This window comes from Trifolium pratense, linkage group LG1 (assembly GCF_020283565.1).
Source record: "Trifolium pratense cultivar HEN17-A07 linkage group LG1, ARS_RC_1.1, whole genome shotgun sequence".
Lineage (NCBI taxonomy): Eukaryota > Viridiplantae > Streptophyta > Magnoliopsida > Fabales > Fabaceae > Trifolium > Trifolium pratense.
The window spans coordinates 8,357,110-8,373,653 of NC_060059.1; the positions used below are offsets into that span (position 1 = coordinate 8,357,110).

Below are 16,544 nucleotides of genomic sequence, written 5' to 3' on the forward strand. Positions count from 1 at the left end.
ATTTTCTTTATTTACACAAATAGTTGTTGTGATTAGTTCAATGTTGCTTCCAATTTTTTTTTTGGGACTATATTTAGAATATTATAAAAGTTACAAAAAGTGATATCATCAATGTTTTATTTTTGAGCTTAAGTGAAACAAATTATGCACATAAATAAGTTTTTCAAATTAGTTTATGAGAAAACAGCTTATAAAGACATAATTCTTGTTAGTGAATTTTTTTTTTTTGTTAGTGAAAACTCATGAGAAGTAACATAAACATTTATTTCTCTATCAAAAAAAAATTATTTATTTGTATAAGCTCATAAATAAGTGAAATCAAAACGTACCGAAAATGTAATTAAATAATGAATCGAGGAAAATATATTATAATAGTAATAATTTACAAACTTTACATTAAATTTGTTAAAGAAAAAAAAAAAACTTTATCAAGTGACGAAATAATTTGGCTTCCAACTCTCTTCATGAAAACTGAAAAGTGTCAACTTGACGTAGCAACAGACATTGGAAAGTGTGACTCTGTGAGCTTGAAGCCTTAAACCGTGTCAAACCTAAAGCAGTTGAGGAGGTGAGAAGAAAAGAGAGTGCAATGGGCGCAGAACATAAAGTTTGAGAGGGTGCAAATTAAATTAAAACTGAAATATTGGTATGAATTATAAAAGTTGAGTGGTGCAGTTGCACCCTCTGACTACACTGTAGATCCGCCCCTCGTTGGATTGAGTTTGGTCAACATATAACATTTAAAAATTCAAGGTATGATATTACATGTAAGTATGGAGTTTTTTTTTTCCACCACCAGTGTGAGGGAGTCAGTTCCAGCATTCAGCCATCTTTTGATAGTAGTTGTAACATATCGAACTGTGTTGCTCCCTACTAAACTTATGGTCAATCACCACTGAATCAACTAACGATTGATTAATATGAAGATTCACTACGCTAGGAATCCTCATCCAGAGAAGCATGTGACGGCTAACCCATAAATGGATCGACCTAACTATAATTATGAGTTAGGAGTACCATCATATCATCCGATAACGATCTCCATTTGCAAAATTACTGGTATTAAATTAATATTATTCCGCGTTGAATTTGGAAAGCGAGTAGCCTTGAATCCTGATGCTTCCCAAAGTGTGGACTGTGACTTTTCGAAAGCGTAAAGATTGAATAAGAAGGAGAACTGGATTATCAAAGTCTAGCCGGGCAGCAGGACTCACCCAACATGCTGTCTCATAAATAAAAGACGAAAATTTAGTATGAATAAAGTCAAAATAAAATCAAGTACGGACTCCTCATGAGCTTAGCGGGGATTGAGATTCGAACTCCGGACACCCATTTATCTATCTTATCTTATGGATGAAATTTCTAGCCGCCAAACTATCTGACCACAAAAAAAAAGGAAAAAAAAAATCAATCAAGGTCGGATGATGTTTTGAATTATGACGATTGATTGTGTGTGCCAATTAAGAAGATAAGTAAATTTGGTATAGGTATACAAGAATAAATTAGTAATAATTCAGAAATAATAAGAATAAGAAAGTACCAAGAGTCGCACCAGAAGAACTTAACGATTGTATAAAAGGAACTAGCGATGGAGTGAGTACAAGGTGGTTGATTTGTCATGGAAGAAAGATAACCGTTAGAATCAAGAAGTAGAGAGTTGACTCGTAAAACATGAATTTGAGGCGGTGGGCATGAAGAAAGTGTAAATTTTAATCTTGGAATGAATAAAAAATCGGTAGGATTTTTGTTGGGTTGTATCATTGGAGATCGAGCATTAGGACTGGAAGGAAGCTTGTGTGTCGGCTGGAAATGAGTTTGGCATGATGCTAGGATGATTGGAAGATTTGGGATCATCGGCCGAATGTTGGAATGGATTATTAAGGTTGTAAAGAATTAGATTTTAAGGTGAGCTTTTGAGATCAGTTGGCGTAACTGTGCGACTGAAGAAAGTGAAGATTATCATTGTTGGCAAGGTTATGAAACTCTCTGCGAAGATGACGGCTTCATAATGTGATTGTGATTTGTTTGTTAAAACTCTTGAAAGCTTGAATATTTCTTTCAAGCTAGAGACATTATAGAACACCAAATATAGTACAGTGCCAATAACATTATTTTTTTTTTTTATATATGTAAGATAATAGAAATGAAATTTATTAGACAGGAAAGAATACAAGTATTATCTAATTAGTGCCAAGTGCCAACGTACGGTAACAGCAATATACATCAGCATTCAGATGGACCATCGATTTTGTCGAGATAGCAAGCCTGGGCGTCAAAATTCAAGAGGCATTGCGTTGTGTGTACTAATTATTGTTTATATACAATGCCAGAGGAATCCCCGATCTTTCACTAGCTCATCAAGTTTTTTTAACTTATTCTTCTGGACCATTTCATGATAATGATGCATATCCTGTATTACATGTATTTCTTTTGGTTGTCCGTTGTTGGCTCACTGTTCAATGCAGCCACCATTCCATCTTCGGTAACATTGACATAAGGGCCCTGATCAATTGACGAATCCAACAGTGTGTTTGGCGTAGAGATCTGCATTGCCATTAATAGAGAAAATAGCAGTTTCAGCCACTAGAAATGGTCCACTTAGTGCACCATGTTAAGATAACTTATATAGCATTAAAAGATTGTGTAGAACAAACGGAAGAATAAACACTAGCCGATAAGCTTTAAAGTAGCATATCTTTTACCTTTTTTTGTTCATGCATATAATGGCTAGAGTGTAGTACACTAAGAAATTCATTAGTAGCTCTCACCCACCTGCAATAGGCAAGAAATTTACTTTTCAACTTTTAATAATAGTGGCTTCTTAATTGGAATTTAGATGATATTATAACCAATCAAGGAATGATATTAGATTATATTAGAATGGACGACAGCTAAATGCAAAAGATCAGTGGATGTGATAAAATATTGAAGAGTTGGATGCACAAAACTAATCAAGTACCACAGGCTAGATGCAGTTATCCCTTCAAAGAAGGCAAGATGTCCTCCATGCTTTACAGTTGCCAACACAATATTTTTATTTGCCCTATCAAAAGAGTAGCGTATTAAAATGGTGTTGAAGTAACGCAATAAAAACAGAAAGCAAACTAATTAGAACAAACAACAAAGCAGCATACTTGCATTCATCCCAGGGAATGGCTTCTGTGGTACAGACAGGATCATCAAGAGCACTAATACAGAGAAGAGGAACCGATACAGATTGCACATAAGTAGAACTGCTGCAGCGTCTATAGTACGTATCAACCGTCTAAAGAAACAAAAAGATTTTAGATAGCAAGCATAAGGAGCCGGAAAAGAGATGATACAAGAAAATAGAAGATTACAAATCTTAGGTGCTACAAGTACCTCATATTTCCCAACCATGCATGTGGCATGTTCATCAAACTCTCGAACAGAAAGTGACTGCAAAGCATAAGAATACATATGCACTCAGCACTAATTAAATTTTACAAAACTTCACTAAATCAATATACAGAACAACGTGCATCATTTAAGAATGTGGCACTATTAGAAAAAGTCTTGTTTTTTAAGGAAAATAGCTTTATCCAACAGGTAAATGAGTAGCAACTATTTGGCCTCTAAAATCGACATGCGTCGTTCAATCGTTTAAATAATTTCCTTGACAAAGTAACATTTAAAATGTCTGCTATAAAATAACAGAATTAAGAGGAATGGTGAATAAAACTGAAGGGTCAATAACTTGAAACCTTTCAGACATCTTCCACGTTGAATAATACATACAAGTAACTTGCTCTAAAACCACACACACAAAAAAAAAAAAAAAAAAAACTTATCTGTAGTTTTCCATTGGAAAATATGTCAATAGAAATGTGCATCAGATAACATAATGAATATGTGATAAAGAAGTCAACATCATACAACTATAGGATAAGCATACGATTTTATCATATATTTAAAAAATTATGAAATTATCAAAATTAAGGCCACCTTTTCTATCCCTTCCCAATTAGCAAGGCGGGAAAACTGAGGCTGGTGTCTGCAAAGAATATTGGCCAAATCGAGTCAAATATGAACTAGAGAGACAGATTGAAAAAAAAATATGTCTGTCTGCAGGTGATAATAGATGAAAAAAAAGAGCTTGCAAACTAGAAATATGAGTAAAAAAAATCTAGAAAGATAGAGGCATACAATTTTGCATAATCTCTTTGTCCACCTGCCAGTGCTTTATTATAAAGCTTTTGCATAGGAGCACGATTTATATATCTATCCCCTATCTGCAAACATTATACAGGTACCATTACTTCCAGTTAAGGAGCACATATAGCTAGTATGCTAAAGGCTTGAAAGCATATCACGAGAAATTTTGAGATAGTTTCCACTATGTTCATAAGATTCCAAACCAAATTTTCTCAAACTTTTCCATAAATGCCTGCCTTTCCTTCTAATCCTCCCCCACCCCCAAAATATTGCCAAGTACACACTACATTCCTAAAGTTTCCAACATATTAAAATCTCATTGTTCTATACAGATTGCATGATTTTTCAACTAGTTCTTACAAAAAAAATTCTTTTGGATTCGCCAACAATTAAAGTGGGTCCAACTTCAGATGAAAGATAGATAGTGGTTACTTTTCACAACATGTTATGTACATTAGAAAATGTCATTTGAATACAAAAGTTAAATTTCAAATCATATACTATTTACTAACCAAAAGGTCCCAAGGAGAGCACACAGCTACAGCTCCAGCTACAGGAGTATTCTCACCATCCTCACCAAGATATTTTACCTGCAAACAATCTTTAAGATGAGACAGCGATGTGCCAAGCTCTGTGGATATGTGAATGAGAATAAGTTAACACTTAACAGTTGTGCAATTTCCAGAGTTGCTGTAGTTTGAAAAGCAAATAGAGGATGTACCAATGACAATGGTCATAGCATAAGCGAAATATAAAAATTTAAGCATTAAGAAAGGAGTTATAATTCAGCATTTCAGCAAAAGAGCAATGAAAAAAGTGAAAAACACACTATTTTATTAGGTAAAAATATATGAAGATTTCACTAAATCATATGGATCTCATTCCCTATTTGGAGGAACCCATTTCTAAAGGTGTGGGATCCAAGTGAACTTTGCCCAACAACAAAGCATGTGCTGAAAAAAGTATATCAGAGAGTTACTAGCATTTCTCTTCATCAAAAACATGCAATTTTGGATTATGTATGATGTTTTCCCTATTTGCTTTGTTATTTTTTTCATATTTTCTTCATGTGGGATCAGGGGAGAGTGTTTGTGATATATGTAGAACGATTGCTTTTCCTCTGAGAAATTGGTACATGTTTGGGCTCTCTCTCGATAGTCATTACAAGGCATTAAATAAAATCCTTAAAGCAAGCAGAGGAAATGGACTAAATCATGTACTGAATATTCAGTCTTTAATATTTAACCAAAATTAATACAAATATACATGAACAAGGAGGAAACACTGACATATACAATTGAAAACAGGTTTTGATCAAAAGATTACGCATAACCAAAACATGGAATTGGAAAAAAGAATGAGCAAGACCAAACCATGAAAAAACATATTTAAGAAGAGATACAAATCAATGTGGTGAAGGCGTGAAGCAAAAAAATGTCAAGTAAATAAAAGTAATATAGTAATAATCACACATATATATACAAGTAGGAAACATTAATAACCATGAGTTAAAACTGCTCCAATGAAGATGATACAATTCCAATCCTTAACCAGTATTGGCCAGTGAGAAATTATGATAAAGCTCTGACCAGGAGAGCACATTTTAGAAGAAATGGTGATCAATGTGAGAAAGGAAAAATGCCAAACAATTTAATTAAATCAGTTGTTCCTCGGTCCTTAATATAAGCGGCATTCGAAGATGCATGTCATTATATTGAAATTTCTATGTTTAGATTATTCGAGGTATGCAATTAAATTAATCAGTATTGAAGAAATTTGATGCAAGAGAATAAGACTTGAGTGACAAATTTACCAGAATATTAGCTCCAATACTAGTTCCAACAATAAACAAAGGCGCTCTGGGATTTTCTTTATGGAGATAATTAACCACTGTGCGAGTATCCTCAGTCCATCCAGAATTGTAGAAACAGTCACTCTGAAATAATTTTAATAAGAATTTAAATTACCATATGAGGAAAACAATAAAACTATTATTACACCATACTGTTATTGAGAAGCACATCAATCCTATAATTTCAACGAAAAGAAGTGCAAAAAAATTTCAGCCACATTTTTCAACTGCTGCTCCCATGTTCTAAAGTGGTTCCTTAATCTCTATATTTTTTAAGCTTACAGAAAATGTATCAAATAATCTATATATTTCTAACTATCAATTAATCTATATATTTCTAACTTTCAGGATAACTAACCGTGATTGGAACACCTCCAAAGCCTCGGTGATTACTGACAACAACTTTCCATCCACGCTTTGCTGTATGATATGCAAGGTGTTTGAGATACTACCAAGAAAGAGAAAAATAAATGGTAAGATACTACTACAATATAATTTAATCGACTAGTATTTAACAAAAAAAGTGAATAACCACAAATTCATAAACGGTTTATAATAACTTAAGGGTATAAGGGAACATCTAGCATATCTGATGCTGAGGATGCCTTACAAAATAATGAATAACCAAAACTATAGTGTCCAATAGACTTGTTTTCTTAACTGAAACAATCTCTCTTTTCAGCACTAAATACATGTTCGAATCAATGTTTTAAAAATCAAACTGAACCAAATGGCTCCATCGGGGTAACAGTGAACTGGTATTGTCTGTAGTTCCGTTATTTGAACAGTTTGATCGTGGTTTGTTATTGTTTGAGTAGTTTAAACCATTTGAATCATGACCCAGAAGTCGTCTAGGTTCAATGTTTTATTCGATTTTTAAAACATTTATCCAAAGGCCCTGCCCTGACCTAGCAGTCAATTAACACCCAACTTGGGTAGTATAACTACATGATTTTCCCAATTCCGATTAAAATTACAGTGAGAGACAAAACAACACCAACATTTAGTAATTACTTCCTTAAAAAAAAAATTTTTTTTTGTTTTCACCATCAGTATCCGGCCCACTGGATCGCCTAATCTAGTTCGGGGGTCAGTTCTGACATCAAGTAGTTCCAGCCCCCTCTTGATCGCAATTGCGGGGGTTGAACCGTGGTCCTCCTTACCACAATTCAGCGTCAATCACCAGAGGATCAACTAACGATTGGTAAAAAAACATTTAGTAATTACTAATGTTGGCATTTTTCACGTTCACCAGGATTTGAACCTTGGACCCTTAACTCCTTAATCCATTAGCTCAAACCAGAACAACACTAACATTTAACCACACACATAAACAAAAGAATAATACTAGTATAACTTACAGGAGACGAAGAATCACTTGTTAAGCCAGGAATCAAAACAACAATGGGAGTAGATTCATCATCAGAAACTGTAATAATGATCAAACACAAAATTCTCAAAGGTCAACGAGACTTTCTAATTTGATACAACAAAATTAATTAACTACGCATTTTCAAAAAATACAAATTAATACTAATAATTAGAATAATAATCTCAAATTACACACCATCAGAACTTGTTACCCAATCCAAAGCAAGTGTTCCACCATCAGAAGTAGTAAATAATTGTCTGAAAGTAAAATACAGTTTGTTAGATTTCATAACACTTGATACAAAAAGAATAACAATAATAACAAGAAGAAATGACGGTTATGAGTTATGACCTTTTGTATTTAACAGTTGGAGGATTTCCGAAGAAGTTGAGAAAAATAGTTTGAAGATGAGGACTGGAAAGCCACGGTGTGACGGAATAGTTTCCTTGAAGAATCCGGCAGTTTGAAACGACGGCGTGGTAGATTTGGGAGGAGGAGTTGTAACTGAATTGAACCGGAGAGCCGGAGAATCCGGAGAAGAGGTCTTGGAAGAAATGGATTTCGAGAGAATTGTAGATAATGGAAATGAGAAGGAATATGATAAGAGTGATGAAAGCGAAGGCGTAATGCGAGATTGGAATGAGAGAAAGTCCTTTGAGAAGGAGTAAGTAACCGTTTGAAGTTGTTGATGAATCTAGTTCCATGAGAAGAGTGTTTTGTGTTGAAGTGTTTTTGATAGGTGAGTGAGACTCAGATTCTGAGAAAGACCCGGGATAATAATAGACCATGTGTACTTCTGCACTTGCTCATTATTAATTGGTGGGGTCAGGGTTGTCTCTCGTGGATTTCAGTTTGAGGGTCGGGTGGTCGCGGTTCAAACGTTGGTTTCCCCACTTATTCTTTTTAAGAGTGAATTTTTAGTCCTTAAACTACTTGACAAAAAAAATATATATAGTGAAAACAAAAAAATGGATGGATGACCAGGATATCACTTGGAGGTTAATGTCATGGGAGACTGTTGGATTTCAAGTGTGAGTAGTTAACTCTCACGTCGACTATGTATGAAAAGAATGTTGAATTTATAAGAGATATGACTCATTAACCTAATGTCTTATGGTTTTGAGTGGAGATGTAGCGTCTCCATCTCTTGTGATCCTGCAGCATTGGCTCATTGTTTCTCATGAACTTCTCGACCTCCCCAACACTCTCTCATTGGTGTCATGGTGTGTGTCGGCGAATTTCAATTTACTCTTTATAATATATTTTTCTTTAGCGATTTATCCTATAATATAATTATTTCTTTGTTTCAACCCCTCATTGGACAAGTTGGATTATGATTTGACAAAATTGATGTTTATACCAATGTTTAGAAGGTTCAACTCAAGAACTTACAAGAACATAAAGAAATATGAACATCGGAAGATTTACAAACATATTTCATAAAGTTAAGGCTGAAGATTCACGAGAAATATGGACATCAGAAAATTCATAACAAAGTTTAGAAGATTCAACCATAAACTCATGAAGACAAAGAACATCAGATTGTTCAACCCATAAAAAAATATAATAATTTTTAATTTAAAAAATAACAATACCAATGTTTTGTGACATAGAAACACAAATTGTCTAGAATGAAGCCGCAAGCAATGTTTTAAAACCCGAACCGGTAATCTATCTGGTCAAAGCATTGGGTTACTGGGTCACTGGTCGGACCACATAACTAATAACCCGATTAATAAACAAATGTTCAAATCTTAAATTTCATAACTATAATATTGAATAAAAATTATTCTATAAAAAATAATAAAACTTCACACATTTATAAAAAAATAAACAAAATAATTAAGTTAATGTATTTTTTTTCGACGAATAATTTATTTATTTTTACGAAAGTTAATATAAACAAAATTATTCCCTCAACAAAAAAATAAACAAAATTATTCTGTGTAACCCTCTGATTCCCGGCCGTCCGGTTTTTAAAACTATGTTTTTTAGCTTATTTTATTATTAAGTATTATTAGCTTACTACGTTTTATTTTAATATTATTATTATTATTATCTATGACACAACAGACACGTGACTGGGATGAGGGAGAGCTTGCAATAATCAATCAACGTGGCTAATTAACACCTACTAGAAAGTAGAAACACCATTACAGAGATCTTTGATGAACTTGCCTTAATAGATTTGCCACATCGACACTCCAAGAGATCACTTCAAGACAAATTCAACAAGGCTAAAGAGAATTTCCTAAACCATAGGCTAAAACAAGAACATGATGATGAACACAAGAAGTTTAAGGATCAAATTAAAATCCTGAAAGAAGAGATTGCAATTCCCAAAACTGGACAGCCTGATAAAATCAAAAAGCTGGTCGATGAAATTGGAGTCATGAGAGGAGAAATAACAATTCATAGAACTGCAAAAGAGAGAGAGAGCAGAGCAAGATTTGGATATTCAGCAAAACACGTATGCTATTCACGACGGTGGAGCATGACTTCAAACATTGATCAAACAACAGATGACAAAAGAGAAGTACAAATATGAACAAATCGTGGCTGCAATTTATGACAACTTAGAAGTAGAGCTCAATGAAACAATAACATGATATCTTTCTCAACCAATGTTTTAAAACCCGGACCGGTGATTGACCCGGTCAAAACATTGGGTTACTGATCACTGGTCGGACCAGTGGGTCACTGGTCGGACCACATAACTAATAACTCGATTAATAAACAAATGTTCAAATCTTAAATTTCATAACTACAATATTGAATAAAAAATTATTCTATAAAAAATAATAAAATTTCACACATTTATAAAAAAATAAACAATATAATTAAGTTAATGTATTTTTTTTCCGACGAATAAGTTTTTTTTTACGAAAGTTAATGTATTTTATCAATACATAATATGTCTTTATAAAAAGAAAATAAATATATGTGACATGAGATGGTTACAAAAAATAAGAAGATCTAGGTGTACCAATGTTTCTTACATAAACTATTAAATATATTTAGTTTTTATGCATTTTTATCACATGAATTTGTTTGGCCACGTGGTAAGGATGCTTACATGCATGCACGGGTCACAGGTTCAACTATCAGTTAGCACAATTTGGAATTTTTTATTAAATTTTCATACAACATAAAACCGATTCGGTTCCGGGAGGTTTTTCCTGATCGGCGGTTTGACCATTGAACCGGTCGGGTCACACTGATTTTGACCGGTTTGTTTGCTTAACCTGTTCTGTAGGTAAACCGACCCATGTAACCCTCCGATTCTCGGATGGTCCGATTTTTAAAACTATTTTTTTTTAGCTTATTTTATTATTAATTATTATTAGCTTACTACGTTGATTGATTTGTTTTAATATTACTATTTTTGTTTGTGACACAACAGACACGTGACTGCGATGAGGGAGAGCTTGCAATAATCAATCAACGTGACTAATTAACACCTACTAGAAAGTAGAAACACCATTACAAAGATCTTTGATGAACTTGTCTTAATAGATTTGCCACATCGACACTCCAGGAGATCACTTCAAGACAAATTCAACAAGGCTAAAGAGAATTTCCTAAAGCAGAGGCTAAAACAAAAACATGATGATGAACACAAGAAGTTTAAGGATCAAATTGAAATCCTGAAAGAACATGATGATGAACACAAGATTTAGTTATTCGGCAAAACATGTATGCTATTCACGGAGGTGGAGCATGACTTCAAACATTGATCAAACAACATATGGCAAAGAGAAGTACAAATCTGAACAGATTGTGGCTGCAATTTATGACAACTTAGAAGTAGAACTCAATGGAACAATAACACGATATCTTTCTCAACCAATGTTTTAAAACTCTGACCGGTGATTGACCCGGTCAAAGCATTCGGTTACTAGTCACTGGTTGGACCAGTGGGTCACTAGTCGGACCGCATACTAATAAGCTGATCAATAAACAAAAATTCAAATCTTAAATTTCATAACTACAATATTGAATACAAATTATTCTATAAAAAATAATAAAATTTCACACATTTATAAAAAAATAAACAAAATAATTAAGTTAATGTTTTTTTTTACGAATAAGTTAATTTTTTTTTTTACGAAAGTTAATGTATTTTATCAATACATAATATGTCTTTATAAAAAGAAAATAGATATATGTGACATGATATGGTTACAAAAAATAAGTAGATATAGGTGTACCAATGTTTCTTAAATAAACTATTAAATATATTCAGTTTTTATGCATTTATATCACATGAATTTGTTTGGCAAGGTGGTAAGGATGTTTACTTGCATGCACCAATTAACACCTACTAGAAACACTATTACAGAGATCTTTGATGAACTTGCCTTAATAGACTTGCCACATCGACACTCAAGGAGATCACTTCAAGACAAATTCAACAAGACTAGAGAGAATTTCCTAAACCAAAGGCTAAAACAAGAACAGGATGATGAACACAAGAAGCTTGAGGATCAAATTGAAATCCTAAAATAAGAGATTGCAATTCTCAAAATTGGACAGACTGATGAAATCAAAAAGTTGGTCCATGAAATTGAAGTCATGAGAGGAGAAATAACAATTCAGAGAACTGCAAATGAGATAGCAAAGCAAGATTTGGTTATTCAGCAAAACATGTATGCTATTCACGGAGGTAGAGCAGGACTTCAAACATTGACCAAACAACAGATAGCAAAAGAGAAGTGCAAATCTGGACAGATCGTGGCTGCAATTTATGACAAATTAGAAGTAGAGCTCAATGGGACAATAGCACGATATCTTTCTCAAGCCTGCAAGGTTATGAAAAGGTACTTGTTGGAGCAAGAAAGGATGAGAACATCTTCTCTCCAATACACTTTTGATTTGAGTTCGAGAGTTAGAGTCTAGTGGCATATCTACGGGTCTAGTTTGTGTCTTCTTTGGTGGTCTGGAGGCTGAGGAGGGTCTTTCTAAGAATAAGATTAGAAACGGACCTCTTATAGGTGGTGTCGATTTTGATTTTATTCAATGGTGTTCCGGTTATATCCGGCACCTTTGTTTTTGTAGACCTGTTTCTCTCAATCTCTATTCATCTTGTACGGAGATCGATTATTATTAATAATAATATATTTTACTGTTAAAAAAAAATCAAATCAAATCAAATCAACACTAAAAGTCTAAAACCTTCCGATTTAGGTTCCCTCCATTTACCAAAGAAAGCAATACAAAAAAAACTCTAAAGAAACATTAATTTTTTTTTGTTACATAGAAATATTAAAATTTAAAAAACCCTAAAAAAATAATATCAGCACAGCAGTTCCATAAAAAAATCGAGAAAACAAGTTGAAGGTGCAACGACTCAAGTTTGGCCGTAAAAAAGCAGAAGCCGGTAAACACAGCCGAAGTTGGTCACCGGCCGCCAAAAACGGTGAGAAAATCCCTCCGGTTTTATTTCTTCTTCTTCTCGAGCTTCCTTCCACTCTGCACCGTGATTGCGCGCTAAAGCGCCGCAATTGAAAGTAGCTTTTGAAATTCCCTTCTTTTAGGTTTTTTGCTTCTGATTATGACCCTATTTTGTTAGGCTTTTCACTTCAGATCTATTTACAGCTATGTCTGGCAATAATTCAAGTTGCACCATTTACATAGGTAACCTCACTATATGTTTTTCTTCAATTTACTTGTTTTTCCTTAGAGATAGTTAAAATTATTGCTGAATGATAAATAAGATGTTGCTATGATGATTTTTTCTATTTTGTAATTTTATTTGCATATTGTTATTATATTTTCTTACATGATTGATTCTACATATATTAGAAGTTTATTTTTGTTGGGACAAGAAAGCATGAACAGTAAGTAATCTATGAAGATATGTTGTTATTAATGGGGGAGAGGTTGAAGACTAAAATATATTTGTTAGATTTTCTATTCACTATAATATTTTTGACGGCTGTAAAAAGATATCGATAGGAACTTTTGTTGTTGAAATAAGTTGATTTTTTTTTTTTGGTTTACAATGAGCTGGGGATCGAACCCATACCTATAACATACTACCCAAACCCCTCACTACTAGACCAAACCTAGTGGCTTACACAAAAAACAGAATAACCGACATCTTACAGAATCAAACGGAGCCATATTAAAATAAATCACCACTCCCTATTAAATTTACTAAAGAGACTCTCCAGAAACTAATAGAATAACCTTGCTTCCAATAAGGCTATGGCCTATGGGAGTAGGGAAGTCAAACTAGACTAATTAGCTACCTAGTGTTGAAGGAAATCACCAGTCTAAGATATGACCAGACAGGTTAGAAAGAATATCCATTCATGGTTCTCTAAGGTTTACTGATTATGAGTCAAGCATTGCTTAATTCGATGAATTTGGCTGAGTTAGGGTTCGCCTGAATGGGATAGGTAACTGCAGATCCTGCTTCTACTGGATTAGGCTCACACTTAATGATTTTCTTTCTACTGGCAATTCTCTCGAGCTAGTACAGATTGTGTAAGCATTTGATCGTTTCTTTCAAGATTTAAACCGTCATATAGGAGAACAACAAACGTAGCTTACTGCCCATAAATGTTTTAATAGAAATACATTTTTATTAGAGGTGAAAGAAGGAAAGTATTACATGTCTAGAGAAATGTAAAATTTCTATTCGTATTCGATTTGCTGGTGGAGATCAATAAGTGAATTTTGCTAAGGCTTTGCCTCCAACTTTGAGTTGTGTGTTCATGACATTGTTTTGTTGAAAATTAGAAGTTTAGAACTGTTGCTTGCCAAATGATCTTCGCGCAACAGGCATAACATACTGTCCATAATCGTTTTTAATAGAAATAAAATTTTATTAGAGGGGAAAAAGGGAAAGTACTATAGCTGCAGGATAAAATATTTGTTTAAAGAGAAATGTAAAGTTTCTCTTTCTATTTAGTTGACTGCCAGTGGAGATCTTTAAGCAAGTAGATTTTGCTGAATCATTTCTTCCATCTTTGTGTTGTGTGTTCATGGTATTTAACTATTTTTTTATGACAAATATAAATTTTACTTGTCAATTGCCCCCATACCATATTGTACTTTAAATAAGACCAGGGTATCTTTCAACTAGGGATGATTTTGTTTATTGGTATTATTTTTAAAGTATCCTATAATGTGTTAGATCTCCCTTTCTCTCTTTGCTATGTTTACTTCTGTTGAAGATTTTATTGATGGAAATGTTTCTTTGACGAAAATGCTTCGCAATAGTGGTTTAGATGATCCGAAGTTTCCTACACTGTCAGTGGATTTTATTTTTATTTTTAGTTACACTCAACATCCCACAGCTATATTTTTCTGGTTTTTAAATAATCAAGTTTCGATTCTTAATAGGGTTTTCGAATGTACATCTCTATCAATGAATACATAATATGGGGCATCTATTTTTGGGTTCTGATTTGGTTACTTGTATCTAATTCAGGCAATCTGGATGAGAGGGTGACAGACAGAGTCTTGTATGATATATTAATTCAAGCTGGACGAGTGGTAGACTTGCACATCGTTAAAGATAAGGAATCGGAGAAGCCAAAAGGCTTTGCCTTTGCAGAATATGAAACTGAGGAGATTGCAGACTATGCTGTCAAACTTTTCTCAGGCCTTGTAACACTGTACAAACGAACGCTGAAGTTTGCGGTGCGTTCTTAGACATCTATGCTTTCCACGTATTGTAACTTACTGACTTGGATAGTTTTGAATATTTCTTTAAAATTGTTGAATAGAAATTTAGCTTCGTTCAATAGAGGTTCACAAGCTGAGACATTACCAATTTTCAATCTTTCTGTGACTTGTTGAAAATATTTTATGCAACACTTAAACAAAGTTAATAGTTAGACACTTGGATGCATCCAAAAAGTTGAAAGCGTTGCATAATAAAGCTTGTGAACTTCCAATCATGTACTGTTAAATACTATAGCTCACGATACCATTTTATGGGTTGCATAGGTTTGATTGCAGAATCATGTAATAAATACTATTTTAAATTTCTTTCATGTCGTTGGACTTTGTTAATAGCGTGTATAGTCTGCTAATAAACAGATATCTGGAAGGGACAAAAATACCCCTAATAGTTCTACAGCTACTACACCCACATCAAATTCTTCTCAACGACCAAGGCCTTACCCTGTGCAAGTGCAAATAAACAGTTCAGAAAATTTTCAGCATCCCACTAGGCAATCAATACCTGACCGATTCTCAGATCATGCAGTAAATTATTCACAAGGTAATATTCATATTACTTACCTACTTCAATTTCTCATAAGTCTAAATTTGTCACTTCATTGAAACTTGGTTTAATACTTGCCTGTGCTTTTTTTTTTTTTTTACTTCAACACCAGTTCCTCCTCCTCATCGTGTAACTGACCAACCTAGTGGGTATGGATCTCACTACAGCAGCAACCATATGGATTACAGTCGGAGAGCTTTTGGGGAGGCATTGGATAACGCCACCCGTTCTAGTTCTAGGTCACGCCGCCCTGATGGAGTTAGCCCAATTTCTTATCCACCTTACTAATATTTTCAAAAGATCTGAGAGATTAAACTTCCATTAAATATTAGTTGGAAGTGAAAGTAGAATGTGAATGCTAGATATCCAATATCTGCTAGTGTTTTAAGCAAAGCCATTGTTGTTGTAGGTGTACCAAAGTTCTTCGTCATCCAGGTGGGTTGGTGTGTATGAACTAACTTATTACCATTTCCTTCCTTGTTATTGAGGAATACCTCCCATGTACTTCTGTAGGTTAAACTCCATAGTTACAGAAGGTTTCTTATTGCCTGTTCAGAGTGACCATTTTTGGATTGCACTTGATGAAAATTGACTGATTAAATTGAATTCATGCGTTCCTTCAACAAAACAAAATTTGAATTAATGTGTGTATTGTTTCCTTTATAAGTTATAACTACCAATGTTGATTGATTGGATCCAAGCAAGCTGTAGCTCGTTGTTTACTCTATATGACATTGATGTGAAATTTGTTTCAATATTAGAGCATTTACAACGGTGAAATTCATTTTTTGGTGCGAACAATGCCGGTTTGTTCATGTTGAAAACAAAGCAAACTTGCGTCCATTACACTGCTGCTATTATTAGTATCTATATTTTTGCAATGAAAATGATTTTGAACTCCC

General features: G+C 33.8%; 2 protein-coding genes across 3 annotated transcripts; one reads left to right on the forward strand and one right to left on the reverse strand.

Moving 5' to 3' along the window:
* Window positions 1-2,135: 2,135 nt before the first annotated feature.
* Window positions 2,136-8,203, reverse strand: LOC123918872 (phospholipase ABHD3-like). Its single transcript, XM_045971034.1, has 13 exons — window positions 7,752-8,203; window positions 7,596-7,657; window positions 7,390-7,457; window positions 6,387-6,476; window positions 5,990-6,112; window positions 4,689-4,766; window positions 4,168-4,253; window positions 3,967-4,015; window positions 3,364-3,420; window positions 3,135-3,265; window positions 2,960-3,043; window positions 2,703-2,772; window positions 2,136-2,544 (listed from the first exon to the last, which is right to left on the reverse strand). Exons 1-13 carry the CDS (start codon window positions 8,186-8,188, stop codon window positions 2,416-2,418), a joined length of 1,464 nt encoding a protein of 487 aa, XP_045826990.1. The 5' UTR covers window positions 8,189-8,203; the 3' UTR covers window positions 2,136-2,415.
* Window positions 8,204-12,612: 4,409 nt separating this feature from the next.
* LOC123918879 (splicing factor 3B subunit 4) lies at window positions 12,613-16,248 on the forward strand. 2 transcript variants are annotated; one of them, XM_045971044.1, is made up of 5 exons: window positions 12,613-12,819; window positions 12,973-13,037; window positions 14,842-15,053; window positions 15,441-15,639; window positions 15,755-16,248. In XM_045971044.1, the coding sequence occupies exons 2-5, from the start codon at window positions 13,001-13,003 to the stop codon at window positions 15,928-15,930; spliced, it is 624 nt and encodes a 207-aa protein (XP_045827000.1). In that variant the 5' UTR covers window positions 12,613-12,819; window positions 12,973-13,000; the 3' UTR covers window positions 15,931-16,248. The 2 variants fall into 2 exon arrangements, with proteins under 2 accessions (XP_045827000.1, XP_045827001.1); XM_045971045.1 differs by having other exon boundaries at window positions 12,667-12,819; window positions 15,456-15,639.
* The last annotated feature ends 296 nt before the right edge of the window (window positions 16,249-16,544 follow it).